This window comes from Rhineura floridana, chromosome 22, assembly GCF_030035675.1.
Source record: "Rhineura floridana isolate rRhiFlo1 chromosome 22, rRhiFlo1.hap2, whole genome shotgun sequence".
NCBI lineage: Eukaryota > Metazoa > Chordata > Lepidosauria > Squamata > Rhineuridae > Rhineura > Rhineura floridana.
In genome coordinates, this window is record NC_084501.1 from 19,591,008 (window position 1) to 19,609,672 (window position 18,665).

Here is an 18,665-nt window from a genome sequence, read left to right on the forward strand (position 1 = left end):
CTGCTTTTCCTTTCAGATGGTTCAGTGTGACCTGTAACTGTTTCAACCAGGTTTGCTTTTTAAAAAGGCTGGTTTCCATTGTAAAAGGAAGTCACATTTACTAATACTTTGCCCATGGGCTCTTAAGGTTGAAAATACTTTTCCCTTCAAGGCAATTTGCACTTTGTTGCTTGCAAAGGCCACTGGCTGAAGTTGTTCAATTCAGTGTGGTGGCTTTTGGACCTTTGGCCTCATCGAAAGGCAATTTTGTATTTTGATTTTTCTTCCTCCAGAGACCTCAGGGCTATGATCTCCCCCTTCCCATTTTATCCCTACAACAACCCTCTGAGGTAGAGCTGAGAGATGGTCACGGGTGGCCTAGATAATTTCCTTGCTTGAGTGGGGATTTAAACCATTTTAGGGTCTACCTCGTGTAATCGTTTACATGAGGTTCGTCACCCTAATCAAGGATGTAGTGACCTTCGTACTGTGCTCATCTTTGAAAAGTGCAGAGGATAGCAAGCCCTATGTTCAAAATACTGTAACCGATTATTTCACTTTTGCTTGGGCAGTTTTGCAGTGCAAATTACAACAAACCAGGAAGATCCACAATGAAGTGAAGCGATAAGCAAATACAATTAAGCAGCAGTCGAGATAGCGCGAATTGGCCTTTAAGCTTCCCTGAGGCAAGAGTTCTGTGAAAGTGGAAAGTTGTCACACCCCGTTTGAAAATTTGTCTTAATCCTGCGCTGCCATATTGGATGCTGTCAGTGAGGTTGCCTAATACGGCCCCATGTTGTTTTGGCGGGCTCTTAAACGAACTCTCGTGTTCTGAGAAGCGGGAAGTGGCCGCCATTGTGTGTCCTGGCACTGAGGTGGCTGAGGGCGGAGCCATCTTCGCTCGCCAGGCTTTGAGGTGGCCGACGCAACAATTGGATTCCCACTGCTTTGATTTGGAAAATCATTTTGCTAAAATCCTGTAAAGGCATTTTTCACAGACTCTCTTCCCACGTCTCAGAAATGCATGTTGCCTCTTAGGGGGTTTTTGGGTGAGACACCGCTGCCCAATCACAGCAACGCTAAAATCTTGACATTTCCCCATTTGTTATCTATGCTCCTTAGTTTTTTATGGAGGAGCAGGATAAAAATACAACTAGGAAGCTCCCTCTCTATAGACCAGGTGTTGAAAAGCTTTGGCCCGCCAGATGTTGTTGAACTACAGCTCCCATCATCCCTGACCACTGGCCACGCTGACTGGGGCTGATGGGAACTGTAGTCCCAGCGACCTCCGGAAGCGGGAGAGGTTCCTCGTACCATCATTTTCATATCTCCGCGAGCGCTCCTGCGGTTTACGCCCTTCGCCACCATGTTGGGTGCTGGCGTTGAGGCCGCCCTGGGCGGCGCCATGTTAGGGTTGGCCCCTGCCTGCTTCTTTGGCTGCCGCTTCTGCTGCACATGGCGGGGACAGAGAGCGCGGCGACCACCGCCCCCGCAGGGGGCTTGCTGAATGGCGGCGGCGGGGACAGGCCAGAGGAGAAGCGGCCGCGGCTCGGGGCGGCCCCAGCTTCCTCCTCGTCGTGGCCGGGCCCCGCGGGGAACCGCGTGACGGTGGTGCTGGGGGCGCAGTGGGGGGACGAGGGGAAAGGCAAGGTGGTCGACCTGCTCAGCCTCGACGCCGACCTCGTCTGCAGGTGCCAGGTGAGCGGCTGGAGAGGATGCGCCGCCGGAGGAGAGGCGGACGGCGCCGGGCGGGCCCGCAGGCCGCGTTTCCCGCTCATGCTGCTTGCTTACTTTTATTTTGTTCCATTCCCTCCGAGGAGCTCCAAGTGGCTCTTCCCCTTTCCATCTGATCCTCACGACAGCCCTGTGAGGAAGGCTGGCCTGGGAGACAGGGACTGGCCCAAGGTCACCCAGTGAGCTTCGTGGCCGAGTGGGGACTGCTTGAACCACGCTGGTCTCTCCCAGGTCCTCATCTCACGCTCCGGCTCGCACCCAAATCGACGCAAGCAACTGTTGTTGGTGCTGTTATGCCAGAGGCCACATTTATTTATTTAACAAAACTATTTGTTGTGGTGGTTGTTATTGGGATTTATATCTCGCCGACCCTCCCAGAAGGAGCTCATGGCAGCGAACCACTAAAAGCCAGTGGTGGTGTCGTGGTTTGGGTGTTTGACTAGGACCTGGGAGACCAGGGTTCAAATCTCCACTCAGCCATGACGCTCACTGGATGACCTGGACGGCCAGTCACTGCCTCTCAGCATAACCTACCTCACAGGGTTGTTGTGAAGATCAAATGGGCTCTTTGGAGAAAAGGTGGGATATAAATGTAATAAAGAAGAAACATCTTTAAAAACATCTTCAAAACAACCCCCCCCCAGGAAAAAATCCTACAAAAACAAAACATATTTAAAACACCTTTTAAAAGCAGCTTTATATATACTTATATTTCATTATTAATTGGATTTAGAGGCTGCCCTTCCTCACTGGGTGGCGAGCACATCAAGAAAACCGCCTGATTGTAATAATACCTCTAAACGGCTTACCAAAAAAAAAAAAAGTAAAACGTTAAGATTCCCAATTAAAGATTACAGTATGACTCATGCTCTTTTTTGTGTGTATGTTTGTCATGTGTTATGTACTGGTTCTACTCTAGTGATGTTTGTGTACCAAAAATGAAATAACACATTATTGGGGGAGGGGGTAGGAAAGATTATGAATAAAAGATAAACAGGTATTTAAAGACTTTCAAAAACTAATTAAAATCAGCAATCAACTAAAAACAGATTGAAGCACAAACAACTTTTGTGTGTCTGGATAGGCTTGCCTAAACCGAAATGTTTGAAGCAGAGGCTGGAAAGAGTACAGCAGAGATGCCCGCCTGGTGTCAGCAGGCAGAGAGTTCCATTGGTGTAGATGCTGTCACACCAAAAGACCAGTTTCTTAGAACTGCGGAACGAGTATCATGTGGCATCTGTAACAGTGCCAGCTCTGCAGATTGAAGTGGTTGAGTGGGTATTTATGAGGTATGGCGATCCTGCAGATAAACTGGGCCCAAGCTGTTAAGAGCTTTCTATACTAATAGGAAAACCTCGTGGATTTATCTGTTTAGAACAGAGGTGCTCAATCCGTGGCAGGTGTGGAGAACCTGTGGCCCTCCATATGTTGCTACAACTCCCATCAAGCCCAGCCAGCATGGCCAATGGTCAGGGATGGTGCATTGTATCCCACATTTGGAGGGCCACAGATGTTCCCCACCCCTGAATGAAGATCCTAGGGTTGGTGATCTCATACATCAAAGGTGATCTAGTCTGATCTCCCTTGCTGCTATTGAATCCCGGATAGGTAGCCATTCAGCCTCTGCTTAGAAACCTCCAAGGAAAGAGAGTCCACCAGCTTGCTCCAGATTGCAGTGTCAGGAAAAATGTAAATGTACTGCCTTCAAGTCGATTCCGACTTATGGCGACCCTGTGAATAGGGTTTTCATGAGGCAGAGACTGGCCCAAGGTCACCCAGCTTCATGGCTATGTGGGGATTTGAACATTCTTCCTAATGTTTGTCAAAATCCCTCCCCTGTCATTTTAACTTGTTCTATAGATCCTCTGGAGCAGGGAACCGGGAGCACCCCCAGACACTGTTAGATTACAGTTCCCATCAGCCACAGCCAACATGGCCAGTTATTAGCTGTAGTCCAGCAATATCTGGAAAGCCACAGATTGCCCTGTCCTGCTCTGAAGCTTCAGAAAATGAATTTGATCCTTTGCCCCTGTGTCAGCTCTTCAAATATCTGAAATATTTCTATTCCATTTTGCCACCAAAACAAGAACACTTCCCCAAGAACCCCATTTTGTTTGTTTGCTTGCTTTAAGCATTTCTGGATCATTTTTTAAGTATACGATTATAAGGTCGCCATATGTCATAATCGACATGAAGAAACATCACACACACACACACATTCTTCTAAAGTGGTTTGCTTGTTTAATTGCGACTCATTTGACTATGTCCTCCAGGCAGTGCACAAACTAAAAACCATAAAATACAGATACAGGCAAGTAGCAACTAAAACAGTTGAGACAAAAGCAGCATCAGCACGATGTTAGCATAAAGCCATCCAAAGCAGCATAAAATCAATCTAAAAAGCACTACATACAAGCTGTATGTGATAGAAGAGGTGGGGAAATATCCCCCCCAATACTGCAGTGTTTAATAAAAAATTAAGCAGTAAACATTTAACTGTGAGCACCACATTTCCATTCCAGCTCGTCTTTATAAGAATGTTGTAACATCAAGAACTGAGCACCTGAATTTGCATATTTTCCTTTCCCTCAGCATCCCATTTTCCTTTTGTGATTGTAAGCCTGAAGGCAGCACTGTGTTGGGTTTTTTTTAATTGATCTGTAAGCTGCATTGAGAGCCTTTTTGGCTGAAGAGTGGGGTGCAACTGATTGAAAGAAAGAAAGAAAAAAACCTCCTGAAAAGCTTGGTCAAGTATTGTAACAGCATAGTCCTAGGCATGGGCTGTGAGGCTGACCAAAAAGGTTAAAGCACATAATTGTGCCTATTGTGGGCAGTGAAGGCGGCAAAGAAGGCTTACTTTGCATCCTGGAGTAGTATTTTATTGGGGCATCCTACGTCAGAGAACAGGAGAGAGAAACCTCTGGAGAGGTTAGTGAAAAGTGAGACATGCATCCACCTGCAATTAAGTTTTGTTTTTGTTTTTTAAAAAAGATTATATATGTCTCTGCAGGGTGGCAACAACGCTGGCCACACCGTGGTAGTGGACTCGGTTGAATACAATTTCCACCTTTTGCCCAGCGGGGTTATCAACCACAGTGCCACATCGTTCATCGGTAAGGATCCTTGCGCATTTGCTCCCACAAGACACAGTCATGGCCACCAGCTTGGATGGCTTTAAAAGAAGATTAGACAAATTCATGGAGGATAGGGCTATCAATGGCTACTAGCCACGATGGCTGTGCTCTGCCACCCTAGTCAGAGGCAGCATGCTTCTGAAAACCAGTTGCCAGAAGCCTCAGGAGGGGAGAGTGTTCTTGCACTCGGGTCCTGCTTGCGGGCTTCCCCCAGGCACCTGGTTGGCCACTGTGAGAACAGGATGCTGGACTAGATGGGCCACTGGCCTGATCCAGCAGGCTCTTCTTATGTTCTTATGTTCTTAATTGTGACTGCCAGCACAAGCCAGTGCTGAGAGGGGCCAGATTTGGGAATTTGTGCTTAAATCCCTGCCTGAGCCAGAATCAGTGACCTCTAGCCCTGCATACACTCTTTCCCACTGTGGATTTTCTCCTTCTGTAGATTCCCCCGTTTCTCTGTGTGTGTTGTCCCCACAATCAAAGCACATTTCCTAGGCAGGGATTTCCCTCCAGAATTCTGCCCTTCTTTCCACTGGGGTTATGATGTCGTTCTCTCTCAGGGAATGGCGTCGTCATCCACTTACCCGGGCTCTTTGAAGAAGCTGAGAAGAATCTTAAGAAAGGGCCAGGTGAGTGACCTCCCCCTTCCTACAGCAGTCTGGGACTATAGTCTTGGTTCTCGTCTTGTTTTTGCAGAAAGTTTGGAACTTCTCCATCTTCTGCTTCCAATTATATAATAGATTTGATTCCTATGTTGCCCATTTGGTGATGTTCACGAGTACACTCGTCTTTTTGGTTGCTCGAAAAATGTGTTTGGAAGAAACAAATTATTGGCTTCACAGAATTCGATAAGTCTCTCTCCTGCTTCCTTCTGTCTCCTAAGCCCCATTTCCCCACAATTTCTAGTTCTTCTCTGTTCTCTACTTTTGCATTCCAGTCCCCCATGATTATCAGAGCATCCTGTTTTGGTGTATGATCAATTTGTTCCTGTATTCAGTGTAAAATCTCTCCAATTCCTCTTCTATGTTTGCTGTTGGAGCATAGACTTGGATGATGGTTATATTGATAGGTTTCCTGTTAAGTCTCATTGATATCACTCGCTCAGACCTTGCATTATAGCGTAACTATTAGAGCAACCCTGTTTCTTCTTGATTTATCATTTCTTGCATAAAGTATTTTGTAGTTGCATGATTGAAAGTGTCCCATTCCCGTCCATTTTAATTCACTCATGCCAAGTATTGTAGAAATACTTGTAGTATTTTAAAAAATGCTTGTAGTGTTGTAGAAATCGTATTTGCAGAAATAAGAACAATTAAATAAAAATTCTAGAGTGGACTAATCCATCCATACGAAACTAAGAGATGCAACATTTTAAAGCCATGAACGGTTCTGCTCTCCTAGGTTTAGAAGGCTGGGAGACTCGGACAGTGATTTCTGATCGTGCTCATCTGGGTGAGTCCTAGGTTTCCCTGTCCCAAGGACTGGAAGGAATTGGGTGATGGTGGGCGGGGAACGGCAACTAGAAGGCGACTGACTTATCTCTCACCTTGTGTCTCCCAGTGTTCAACTTCCACCAGGCTGTGGATGGAATCCAGGAACAGCAAAGGCAGCAGCAGGCTGGCAAGAAGTAAGAAGGTTGTGCTGGGGGGGCTTGCTTGAGTTTTCTTCCAAGTAGAGTGTTTGGGTGGGGGGTGCAGTTGGGAGGGGGTGCAAGCGATTGTGTTGAATCAATACCAGTGTCATGCAGAAACCACAGAGGGTGTTATTTATTGTTAATATTACAACTTCCTGTTAATATTACAAATTCTTCCCTCTAGTTGGGAGGAAGCGCGGGATATAAATTTTATAAATAATAATAAATACTAGTTGTCATCTCTGGGTTGCCAAGCACAATCCCCTTCAGTCATCAAATGCTTGGGTAAACAGGAATGTTTTCAAATTCTTCCTAAAAGTCAGTAATGATGGAGATAGACATACCTCACTGGGGAGAGTATTCTACAAACAGGGAGTCATTCCTGAAAAAGGCGCTGTGGGTCATCACAAACCAGGCAGCACCACCAACAAGGCCTGTGAATAACAGATTAATTGTAGCATAAGCTTTTGCAGATTAGAGATGCATGAAGCCTGTGGCCTTCCCGGTTTTATTTATTTATTTATTTATTATTTGACTTACATTCCTCCCAGCAGGAGCCCAGGGCAGCAGATCTGTAACATTCCTGTGTGAAGGTCAAATATGTGCATGGAGTAGGGAGGTGAAGGTCATCCAACAAAATTCAAAGGGAAAAAAGGAGGGGGACCCCATAATGACAAAAATATTGACTGCAATACTTTTCAGAGATCACTTGGAAGAGAATTTTATTGAGACAATCAACAATAGCCCCTGATGAAGGCTGCACACTAAATAGTCGAAACGCGTTGGGCTTTTTATAAAGACATTTTAATGATAAAGCTTGCAAATAAACCATTTGGAGATCTTCCACACATTTTTTGTCATTCTGGGGTCCCCCCCCTTTTTCCTCCAAATATGTGCATGACAAGAACAAGTTTGTTGTTTTTAATTATCTGCAAGCTGCACTAGTAGCATTTTTTGGCTGAGGAGCAGGGTTTAAAAAATAACTTAAATCAGGGATAGGGAACCTGTCTCCCTCCAGATGACTCCAACTCCCGTCAGCTCCAGCCAGCATGACTAGGGCATCATGAGCATCATGATGATAGGAGTTTGGAGTCCAGCAGCATCTGGAGGTGGGCTCAGGTTAGACACCTCTGCTTTAAGTAAACAGTGACGCTTTGCAACACTGGAATTTGACAATTACCCACAATTTTTCTGTCTGCTGCAAAGGGCTGCTTTTTCTTATCTTGGATACATTTGAGCTTTGTAACGAAATACCACAGATCTGCTATGGTCTTTAGCCTACAACGGCTTATTTATTTATATCATTTTTACCCTGCTTTTCAGCTGAAAAGCATCCAGAGCAGTTTCTAAATATGGGGCTCTCTCTCCTTCACCATACATACAGACACCCCCCCCCCCAGATGAACTGAGTAACATGTATCAAATGTAGACGGACATGATTTGCTGATGGCATGCCATGTTTTCCAGGGACTTCCACAGGGTACAAAGCCCATACTGTTCTCTGGGGTCACCAACATGTGCCCGCCAGTACCGTCCATGGTGCCCACGAATGGCCTCAATAAATATCCCCTCAAACATCCATAACCCACAAGAGACTGTTTGCTGTTCCTGCTCAGTTGCTTTTTGCGCCGGGTTGGCCTTTCCTGCATTGAACATGCCTCCTTAAACATGCCCGTATTTCACTGGGTGTCAGAATTGGGCGCCCACCCGCATGGTGGTGGCTGATGTAGGTACCTTTTTCCTTGCTGATGGAGTTGGGGCATGCCCACACCATTTCACAGTCCTGTTCTGTTCTCTTTGAGATGTGGCAGCCATTTTGTGTTATGCCATGCTCCATGGTGGCCATTTTATGCTCTGCCACGGCAGCCATTTTGTTATGGTTGGCGCCCGCGGCACTCTCCCAGAGTTCCATATGTGCCCTTTGCATCCTTCTTGGTACAGAACACAAGTGTGGTATACACAGCCAAGGAAGCAAAGCAAAGGAAAAGGTGATGTTTAGAAACAAACTGACTTCTATTTTGTTTAAAAGCAGCCAGAAACCACTTAATATTTCAGAAATCTCTTAAGCAGCGTACCGTCTAAAAAGCAGTATGTTGTTAAAACAAAAACACTACCTAAAACCAGTAAAACAGCAGTAGGAAAACGCATTCCTGTTTGCCCAGGCATTTGATGGCTGAAGAGGACTGTTCCTGGCAACCTGAAGATCGCTGGCGAAAGAACGTTTTGGTTTTTAATTGAAATTGTTTTTTCTGGAATGTATTTAACAGTTCTTAGTATTGGAGTTTTTTCCTTGTTAAATTGTTTCGTCTGCGTTTGCCACCCTGGGCTCCTTCAGGAGGAAGGGCGGGATAAAAATTCAGTAAAATAAATAAATAAAAATGAATAAAAGAGAAATTCAGAGGAATCAAACAAGTAAAACAGGGCCTGATTTTATGGGTCAGAGAAGGCCTGGGCAACAAAATAAGGCTTCACAGGACTGACAAGTGACAGCTGCTGCTTCATATAGGGCACAGGACGGCAACAGCCATTTTCAGCTTTGGGGCCACTGCCCTGTGGTATTCTGTAGGATGCAGAGCCATATGCAGGTTTTAGGACAGGGTGTTCCACAGTTGATCAGGGCCACGTTCTCCAACATTTAGCGGAAAAATATACATCCACACCAGGGGGGACATTATATGCTGCTTTCATTGACTTCAAGTCGGCCTTTGACTCGATCCCAAGGGACAGACTCTGGGGAAAACTTGAGGATACCAACATTGATAGGCGATTGCTAACCCTAATTTGGAGCCTCTATGAAAATACCTGCATGAGGGTAAGATGTAACCGTGCTGGACATTTGACTGGTTCTGTAGGATGCAATGCCACATGTATATATCAAGTCCTGCAAAGTGGCTCCCCACAACCTCTGCTGGGTGTTCCTGGGGGAAGAGTCATGTCCCTCCACTTCTTCTTTCAGCCTGGGCACCACCAAAAAGGGGATTGGTCCAGCCTACGCCTCCAAGGCCTCCCGAACTGGCCTGCGCATCTGTGACCTGCTGGCGGACTTTAACGAGTTTTCCAAGAAGTGAGTTGACGGGTGGAGGAAATGGGGAAGGAGGGACAGGTTTGCGAGGGGAGGGGGCGCACTCTGGGACTTGGCACATCACACTGCTTGCTCTGAGTTAATAGACTGGGGCGAGGAATCTGGATGAGAGATAGGCACGTTGGGTGGGACTGGCAGTGTAACCTACTCGGCAACCATCTCTCTCTTGTCGTATCCACACCATGCATTTAAAGCATTCTTAGATCCCTTTCACAGTCATGGCTTCCAGCAAAGCGTCCTGGGAACTGTAGTTTGTAAAGGGGATTGAAAGTTGTTACGAGACCCCCTCATAGAGCTACAATTCCCAGCACCCATAACAAACTACAGTTCCCAGGATTCTTTAGGAGAAGGATAGGAACCTGCCATATACTGAGCCAGACCATTGGTCCATCCAGCTCAGTGCTGTCTACACTGACTGGCAGCGGCTCTCCAGGGTTTCGGACAGGATTCTGTCCTAGCCGTACCAGGAGATGCCTGGGATTGAACCTGGGACCTTCTGCATGCAAGGCAGGTGCTCTACCACTGAGCTACGATGGCCCTTCCTCAACTGTTACAGTAGTATCAGAGTGTTTTAAATGTATGGTGTAGATATGATTTCTCTCTCTCTCTCTCTCTCTCTCTCTCTCTCTGTTAGATTCAAGGTCCTGGCCCAGCACTACAAAGCGACGTATCCAGCTCTCAACATTGACACAGAGGCTGAACTGCAGCAATTGAAGGTGATTACTGAGGGCAGGGAGGTGGGGCAGCTCTGTGGGCCATGGGAAAACCTCACTCTCTTCCCCCGCCCCGTCTCCGGTTGAGCCAGGGCGTGCGGGTGGACAATACCTGGCAAGAGCCACCTCGCAGCTTCTGAACACTCAGCCAGGCATTGTGCACACATACGCCCTGGCGGCTCAGTCAATTCTCCCAGGCGTTTCAGCATGTGTTTTTAAATTGTTTTTATATTGTTTTGAATTTTAAAATTGTGTTTTAAATTGTTTTTAAGATATGTTTTTAAATTGTGTATTTGTTTTAATGTTTTTGATTGCTGTAAACCGCCCAGAGAGCTTTGGCTTTGGGGCGGTATACAAGTGCAATAAATAAATAAATAAATCAGACATGGCTCCAAATTTGGTTTGTGCTAACCATGGTTCAAACATGAAGCCATGGTTTGAACTTCCAAGCATACTATGAGGAAACCACGGTTTAGAGTTGCTTTCCTATTATTTACCTTCTGCTCAGCACTCGCATTGCTATGGTACAAGAGGCTCTAAAGGCCCAGTTCACTGTGGTTTGTCAATCCAGGCATTATACCATGCACAGTTAGCAGACATGTTGGCTTGCAAACCACATGTTTTGGTTTTGCAGATTGCTTGCAAACCACGATTTGTCAGTTCAGGCAGTGTTTTGTATGATATCTGAACTGAGGCTGTGAGACAGCTCTTCATATCCACACGATCTAGAAACGTTTTTTTTAAAAAAACGAAAGCTGAAGATTCTTAAGGTGTTGATTTCTATGGCTAATGCAGAATTCCTCACTGGTATGACAGCAGGATACACTAGACTTAAGCTCCTGCACCTATTCCTTTAAATAGATTGTCTCACCCCTTATAAATCCAATTGATTGCTGCACTCTGTAGGGGAGGGCCTCTTGCAGATACTAACTTATGAAGGCTGTTTCATACCATAGATGAGCTCGGCCTGTAGTGTGGTGGCACCTACCCTCTGTAACTCTTCCTGTTACCTATTAGACAGGCTCTGTCTCTTTTGTCTTTTCAGCACCTAACTGAAAAGACGTTTCTCTTTCAACCAGCCTGTTAAGTGAAGATCTTTATCCCAGTCTGTATCCATATTAGATTTGAAATTGATTTTAACATACGAAATTGCTTTTAATTGCTTTATATTATGGAACTTTTTTTTTTACACTTTTCTTGTTTAGTGGTTGTAAACGATGGTTGTAAATGCTTGTGGGCTTCCCAGAAGAGGCATCTGTTTGGCCACTGTGAAAAGAGGGTGCTGGACCAGATGGGCCAATGGCCTGATCCACCAGGCTCTTATGTTCTTACCACGTTGCCTTGTAGGAAGGATCCCAGGAGAAAGAGACGGAGGTGGAGAAGTCCTCAGGGGCTGCTCCAGCTGGACTGCCCCTTCCCTCCACAGGGCCATCTAGTCAGAGGAGTGTGCTTCTGAATACCAGTTGCTGGGAATCACAAGTGGAGAGAGTTGCTGTTGCGCTCAGGTCCTGCTTTTGGGCTTCCCAGAGACATCTGGCTGACCACTGTGAGAACAGGACGCTGGACTAGATGGGCCATTGGAACCAGGCTGTTCTTATGCTCTTACGTTGTAACTGTGTTGTTTTCTAATTGTGTATTTTGTGGTTGTAACCTGCCCAGAGACCTTACGGGAAAGGGTGGACAAGAAATCTAGGGTTGTAGCCAATGTAGCGCCAAGGTAAAATCACTTAGTGGTCCACTTTGTTCCACTTGTGAAATGTTTAGCACCAGCAGAACGTTGTTGCACAGGGGAAGAGAGAAGCAGGTTGCTGGTAACTGAGTTGCATGATAGATTGCGCAATCTATTGCGCGGTGAGTTTCTGCTGGCACAGGTGGGGGGGGCCTTTGGCCCTCCAGATGTTGCTGAACGACAACTCCCATAATCTCTGGCTGTTAGTTCAGCAGCATCTGGAAGACACAAAGCTCTCCAAACCTGCGCTAATGCAACTGTTGCATTTGATTACTCTGCTTATGTTTATTTTTATTTAACCTTTTGAATGTAAAGACCTCACCTGTCCGCTGGTGCAAGGGAATCCTCAGGCTAGTGGACAGAGAGCACTAGAGACAGCCCTAAATCAATCAATCAATCACTGGTTTCCTACATTTGGATTGTGCCCAAAATTCTGATTCTTCCCTCCCCCCCTTTTGTTTTTTCTTTTCTGACTGACAGACCTATGCTGAGAAGATCCGCCCATTGGTGAAGGATGGTGTTTATTTCATGTACCAAGCCCTGCATGGCCCATCCAAGAAGATCCTGGTCGAAGGAGCCAACGCCGCACTGTTAGACATAGATTTTGGTAAGCACCCTCTGGCTACTTGTTTCGCTGCTTTTTCAGCCAAGCTTGGCATTCTAGTTTGTTACAACAAAAATCCCACACGGTTCCCCCCCTCCAAAAAAAGTTCAGTTATATTCAGTTCGGTCTGAATGGAGACAATGGTTTCCTGTCTGACTACAGGTGATGATTAACTCAGCAGTGTTAAGATGTTTCTCATCTGTCCCAAGGTACCTACCCGTTTGTGACATCCTCCAATTGCACAGTGGGAGGCGTCTGCACTGGCCTCGGCATCCCCCCGCACTACATTGGCAAGGTCTATGGTGTGGTGAAATCCTATACTACCCGTGTTGGTGTTGGGACCTTCCCCACTGAACAGGACAATGTGAGTCTTCACTTTTGGTGTCGTAAGGGAGGGGGGTGAGGGTAGGGCTGTAGATTCAACGAGGATGACCAGGGGACTGGAAACAAAGCCCTCTGAGGAGAGACTGAAAGAACTGGGCATGTTTAGCCTGGAGAAGAGAAGATTGAGGGGAGATATGATAGCACTCTTCAAGTACTTGAAAGTCTGTCACACAGAGAAGGGCCAGTATCTCTTCCTGATCATCCCAAAGTGCAGGACCCGGAATAATGGGCTCAAGATACAGGAAGCCAGATTTCAGTTGAACATCAGGAAAAACTTCTTAACTGTTAGAGCGGTACAACAATGGAACCAATAACCTAGGGAGGTGGTGGGCTCTGCAACACTGGAGGCCTTCAAGAGGCAGCTGAACGGCCACCTGTCCGGGATGCTTTAACTTGGATCCCTGCATTGAGCAGGGGATTGGACCTGAAGGCCTTATAGGCCCCTTCCAACTCTATGATTCTATGATCCCAGAGCACAGGGACTCTGTCCATTTCTCTGTGCCACACTAGGTTCAAGGCTCTGGGGGTTGGAATGCTTGTGTAAGCATTTCGATGATGTCACTTTCCTGTCATCTTCCAGGAGATTGGCGAGCTGCTGCAATCGCGGGGTCGGGAATTTGGCGTTACCACGGGCCGGAAGCGCCGCTGCGGCTGGCTAGATCTCGTGCTGGTGAAATACGCCCACATGATCAATGGATTCAGCGCGTAAGGCTCCCCCCCACCCCCTCAGTGCAGGACCACATCACAGAATAAGCATACAGCAAACGAGACCTTTCTCCCTCCCCTTCTGGGTTGGCTGTCCTAGGCTTCCCCTAGTAGCTTGGCATCTACTCTCAGCAAGTGTGGCGACAGGCCGTAGCAGCAGCAGGGCATCTGCTTGCAAGCAGAAGGTCCCCTGTTCAATCCACCTGGCATCTGCATGTGGGGCCAGCAGAGAGTCCTGCCTGAAATCCCAGAGACCACGGCCTGCTACAGGAGGCGATATTGAGCTCCATGGGTAAGGCAGCTCTGCTATGTGATTGACAGTGGAACTATCTCGAACAGCGCCACCTGGTGGACTGGTGAAAAACTCATTCTTGGCCACTGTAAGGCTGCTCATTTAACTCAAAGGGGCATTCTATGAAGCCAGGCTAGGGAGGACCTCATGACTCTGGCAAAGGCTTAAAGGGGCTTTTGTAGCTGCTGAAACAAAAGTTGGAGACTGGGTGGAATCCAGATGAGTTTATGCATTGTGTACCCTGTCTCTGGGTTACAAAATTGGGTGGAATCATTGTAATACTTACATGGGCAACCCTTGGGTCATGTGTGGGCCTCAGATACTTTTACTGCAACCTCCGCAGGTGTCTAAGCAGTCCCTACTAATATATCTGCCTCCCCGGATGAGGGGAGTGCAATTTACACGAGGAGGATGGGGCACACAAAGGGCCATTTCCATGCACCCACGTGTGTAAATGCCTGTGTGCAAATGACCCGCCCACTGTCTGCTCAGGCCACGCCCACAGGCCTGCAGCCCCTGACTTTCCACCTGCTGCTACATATGACCTTCATTGGTAAGAAAGCATTGCCTGCTCCTGTTGTCAACGAGAGTGCTGTTTCCACCATTGTTTCAACCTGGTTGGATGTTCATAACCCCTTAATCTTCATTCTATGGTCTGTTTCATAGCCTAGCAGTGACCAAGATGGACATCCTGGACACCTTTGAGGAGATCAAAGTGGGTGTGGAGTACCAGCTGAACGGGAAGCGCATTCCTTATTTCCCAGGTGATGCTGTGGGCCAAGAGTGTAGCCAGCCAGTGGTGGGAGGGAGGTGGTGCTGCCCTTCACAACCTAGGCCCAAGACAGCCTTTCAGAGATTGTTGGAGTCAGTGCTTTTCTTTCTTTCTTTCTTTCTTTCTTTCTTTCTTTCTTTCTTTCTTTCTTTCTTTCTTTCTTTCTTTCTTTCTTTCTTTCTTTCTTTCTTTCTTTCTTTCAAGCATATCCCCCCACCCTACCCCCAGTGCCTTTATTTTCTACTATATATTTTTTTGGAAAGTTCTTTGTAGTTTCGCTATGCATTTGGGACACCTCTTAAAAAGATGGTAACCAAATTTTGCATGATGGATCCTAAGACTGAGGAGTAGGTTTTTGTCTGTGTTTGGATACAGTTGCAAGGCCATGTTAAATCAAGATGGCTGACTGAACCTTCCAAAACCACAGTGATTTTCACGTTTTGCATGACAGTTCCTGAAATCAACGAGCAGGTTTTCATCTGTGTTTGGATACAGTTGGGATGCCATTTTGAATCAAGATGGCCGATTGACTCTTCCAAAATTGCACTGATTTTCACCCCTGACTTCCGCAGCCAACCAGGAGCTCCTGAACAAGGTGGCTGTGGAATACAAGGTCCTGCCAGGTTGGAGGTGCAGCACCGAGGAGGCCCGTAGCTTTGGTGACTTGCCCTCTGAGGCCCAGGGCTACATCCGCTTCATAGAGGAATATCTGGGGGTGCCAGGTGAGTCAGGTGGCCTCTTTTGAGGGGCCCAGACGCAGGCAATTGGAACTTCTCCAAATTTTTCCATTTTCTTCCTGGACCATTACATCTCTAATGTGGCAGCACCTACCCCCTTGGAACCCCCTGCGCATTGACATTAGGCAGGTGGCACCTTTGCTGTACTGTTTTTGGCACCTGCTAAAGGCTTTTTTTTTGTTGAAGTGAGCCTGCCCAGACATGTAAATTTAACATGTATTTTAATATGTGATTTTATCTTATAACATATGAATTCTATCCAACTGAGTTAGAGCAGACCCATTGAAATTGATGGGCCTAAGTTAGCCATGTCTATTAATTTCAGTTGGTCTACCCTGAGTAAAATGCCGTTGGATACAACCCTTCATTTTTTAAAAATTGTTGGTTTTATTTTGAAAGGGGAAGGGCTGTAACAGCTCAGTAATGAGAGCACCTGCTTTGCATGCAGAAGGTTCCAGGCTCAGTCCCCATCAGCACCTCCAGATCGGACTGCGAAAGACTCCCAGCCTGAAATCCTGGAGAGCCGCTCCCAGTCAGTGTAAATAATACTGAGCTAGATGGACCAAGGCTCTCTATCAGTATAAGTGAAAAAAATGTAGGCTAACTTGTTTTTAACATTTTATTTCATTGGTAATTTTAATGTATATATTTTGTATTTTATGTGAACCGCTTAAAGGTTTTGCTGATTAAACAGTATATACATCCCGTTAAATAAATAAATTTATCTCTCCCCCCCCCCCGCCTCTCTATTTTGCAGTCAAGTGGATTGGAGTGGGGAAATCCCGCAAATCCATCATCAAGCTCTTCTGAGGCTGGCGGAAGGAGGAGGAGTTGGGCACTGCCCCTCGTCGCCACTGCATGCAGTTCACGGACCAATCAGCACACAGGAAATACGGAGGAGGGGTTATCCCTACCCACAGGCCAGGTCTCCTCCCCCTTCGATTGGCTAAGAGCACTCCTCACCTCCTTCTCCTCTTTGCAAAGGCTCATGGTCTGATCATGACTGACTGCCACAATTTGAAAACGGTCCTGTCCTTTTTCAGCCTTTCCTCCAAGTTCAGCACTGCCACCGTTTGTAGCCGCATTTGGTCAGTGAGAGGGAGAGGGGAGAGACAGAGGCTCACTGGCTCTGAGATCCTTTCTTTTCTTTCCAGACTGGTTAATGTCACACACTCCGCTTTCCCTTTCTGCCTCTGTCATCACCAGTGGTGGCTGTCCCAGTAGGGCAAATAGAGCCCTGCCCCACCAACCTCAGTCTGTCCTCAGACAGCCTCCACCTGCCTGCCTCCCTTCTTACTTAGAACAGCCAGTCCAGGCTCCTTAGTCTCAGTATTGCCCTTGTAAAACTCAGCAGGGCAGAGAACAGGAACAAAACTAGAAATAGTTGGCCCTGTCTTTTTATTGGACCTGGTTCCAATTATTGTTTGGGCTCCCTTCGGCCCCATCAGTTCCAATGGGCACCAGCCCCCACTGCTCGTCACTCTTGCCCCTTGTTAGAAGCCACTGCCATTCCTCATCTGGCTGCCTCGGCATGCCTGCCTCGCGTGATGGCCAGGGAGTTTATTTCCCTCCCCAAAAATTCTGGGGCACACTCTCACGGCAGGAAGCAATTTTGCCCCTTCCAGGAATAGAACAGTTAACTTCCATTCGTGTTGGGTGTAAATTCCCCTTGCTGTCTTGCGCTGAAGACGATAGCTGAGGTTGGATGACACAAGAAACCGCAGTTGATCTTGATGTGAATGAGCTGCAGCGAGCCTCAGACCTGCACCCTCTCTCCCATCTGCTCATCTGGCGCAGCCACAAAGAGTTTGGAAGCTTTTGCCTCTGTTTCTGATTAGCCAGAGTTTAGCGTGACTGAACCCTAAACCGTAGCTAATTGTTAACTACAGTCTGTTTTGTTTGGACAAAACAACAAACTGCAATTAATCAAAAACAGAAGCAAAAGTTTCCACAAACACCTCTTCACACCCATGATGGAAAGAGAGAAGGGAGTGCATAAGCCCAAGACTCACTGCAACCGATTTCCACATAGCCATTGTGTGCACCCTTCTCTTTCATTCCCCTGATTTTATGGGGAATTTTCTAGACAATCTAGTATTTTGCATTTCACATCCTGACTTCAGTGATTGGGCATAACTGTGCAAATCAAGCCCTCCCTCCCCTCAGCAGGACCTGGAGGGTTGTGCTGACTGCAGAAGCCCTACCTGCAACCATTAGAATCTCAGGGCTCCTTTTAGGGGTTGGAGCCTTAATTGGAACCAGAATCCTGCTTATTTTGTATTCTTTTAAAACTATGGAAGTGGAGATTCATGGGACCAACAGAACAGATACCAAAGCTTTCTAGGCGCACACTTGCACAACCCCACCCCTGTCCATCCTAATGAACCACCCCTGCTTTTGTGTATGCTGGGAGGGTTAGATGGAAAGCTCTCTTTTAACCTCAGTCTCATCCTCAAGCCCAGCGGGCTTCGCATTTTCTGGGCATTGTCGCGTCTGCCAATTTTCACTGTGGACAGAAATAGCAATAAAGAACAACTGTTTATTTTATAAATAGGCTGAATCTTGAAGCAGCCAGGCTGGGACTGTTGTGTTTTTATGCCACTTGTGTTGTTGTGCATGAAGCAGCTGTGTTGCTTCCCTTCCCCTCCCCTTTTTAGTTCAAAACGTTGGCAACTCTTGTGTCTTTCCCTGAACGACAAGAGTGGGGAAACTCAGAGCCAAAAGTGGCCCTCCGGACCCTCTCCAGGTGGCACCCTTCACCAGCCCTGCTTTGCTTCACACTCCTGGGGTGTTGTTGCCCCGCTGGGATGTATCGTGAGCTCTGATAATGCCTCATGCTTGCCTGGATGGAGGATAGAGGGGGGGGTGTTTAGAAACTAGTGTACAGTACAAAGACACACTGCTCCACCCACTTTTGCCTCTGGCCCTGCCCACTGCTGGCATGTGGCCCCCCCCAGAAGGGAAAGCGGCCCTTGGATTTGAAAAAGGTTCCCCATCTCTGCTGTATGCTCTACCTTGGTTTGATGCCAGCCTTTCCCAAGCTGGAGCCCTCCAGATGTTGTCAAGACTCCCATCAGCCCCAGTGAGCTTGGCCAGTGGCCAGGAGTAATAGGGGGTTGTGCTATACCAGCACCTGCAGGCAGCAGCTTGGGGGTAGCCTCAGGGAA

At 47.0% G+C, this 18,665-nt stretch overlaps 1 protein-coding gene across 1 annotated transcript; it reads left to right on the forward strand.

Moving 5' to 3' along the window:
• The first annotated feature begins 1,356 nt into the window (after positions 1–1,356).
• LOC133374756 (adenylosuccinate synthetase isozyme 2-like) lies at positions 1,357–18,049 on the forward strand. Its single transcript, XM_061605954.1, has 13 exons — positions 1,357–1,677; positions 4,724–4,826; positions 5,408–5,476; positions 6,249–6,299; positions 6,408–6,474; positions 9,437–9,544; positions 10,197–10,278; positions 12,485–12,611; positions 12,818–12,972; positions 13,573–13,697; positions 14,656–14,753; positions 15,334–15,483; positions 16,256–18,049. Exons 1-13 carry the CDS (start codon positions 1,435–1,437, stop codon positions 16,306–16,308), a joined length of 1,431 nt encoding a protein of 476 aa, XP_061461938.1. The 5' UTR covers positions 1,357–1,434; the 3' UTR covers positions 16,309–18,049.
• The last annotated feature ends 616 nt before the right edge of the window (positions 18,050–18,665 follow it).

Bases quoted from the DNA above. Each gene is read 5' to 3' on its own strand.
- LOC133374756 (XM_061605954.1), top strand. From the start codon at position 1,435: ATGGCGGGGACAGAGAGCGCGGCGACCACCGCCCCCGCAGGGGGCTTG. The intron at 1,678-4,723 runs GTGAGCGGCTGG...ATGTCTCTGCAG, and splicing joins ACCTCGTCTGCAGGTGCCAG to GGTGGCAACAACGCTGGCCA. The intron at 6,300-6,407 runs GTGAGTCCTAGG...TGTGTCTCCCAG, and splicing joins TTCTGATCGTGCTCATCTGG to TGTTCAACTTCCACCAGGCT.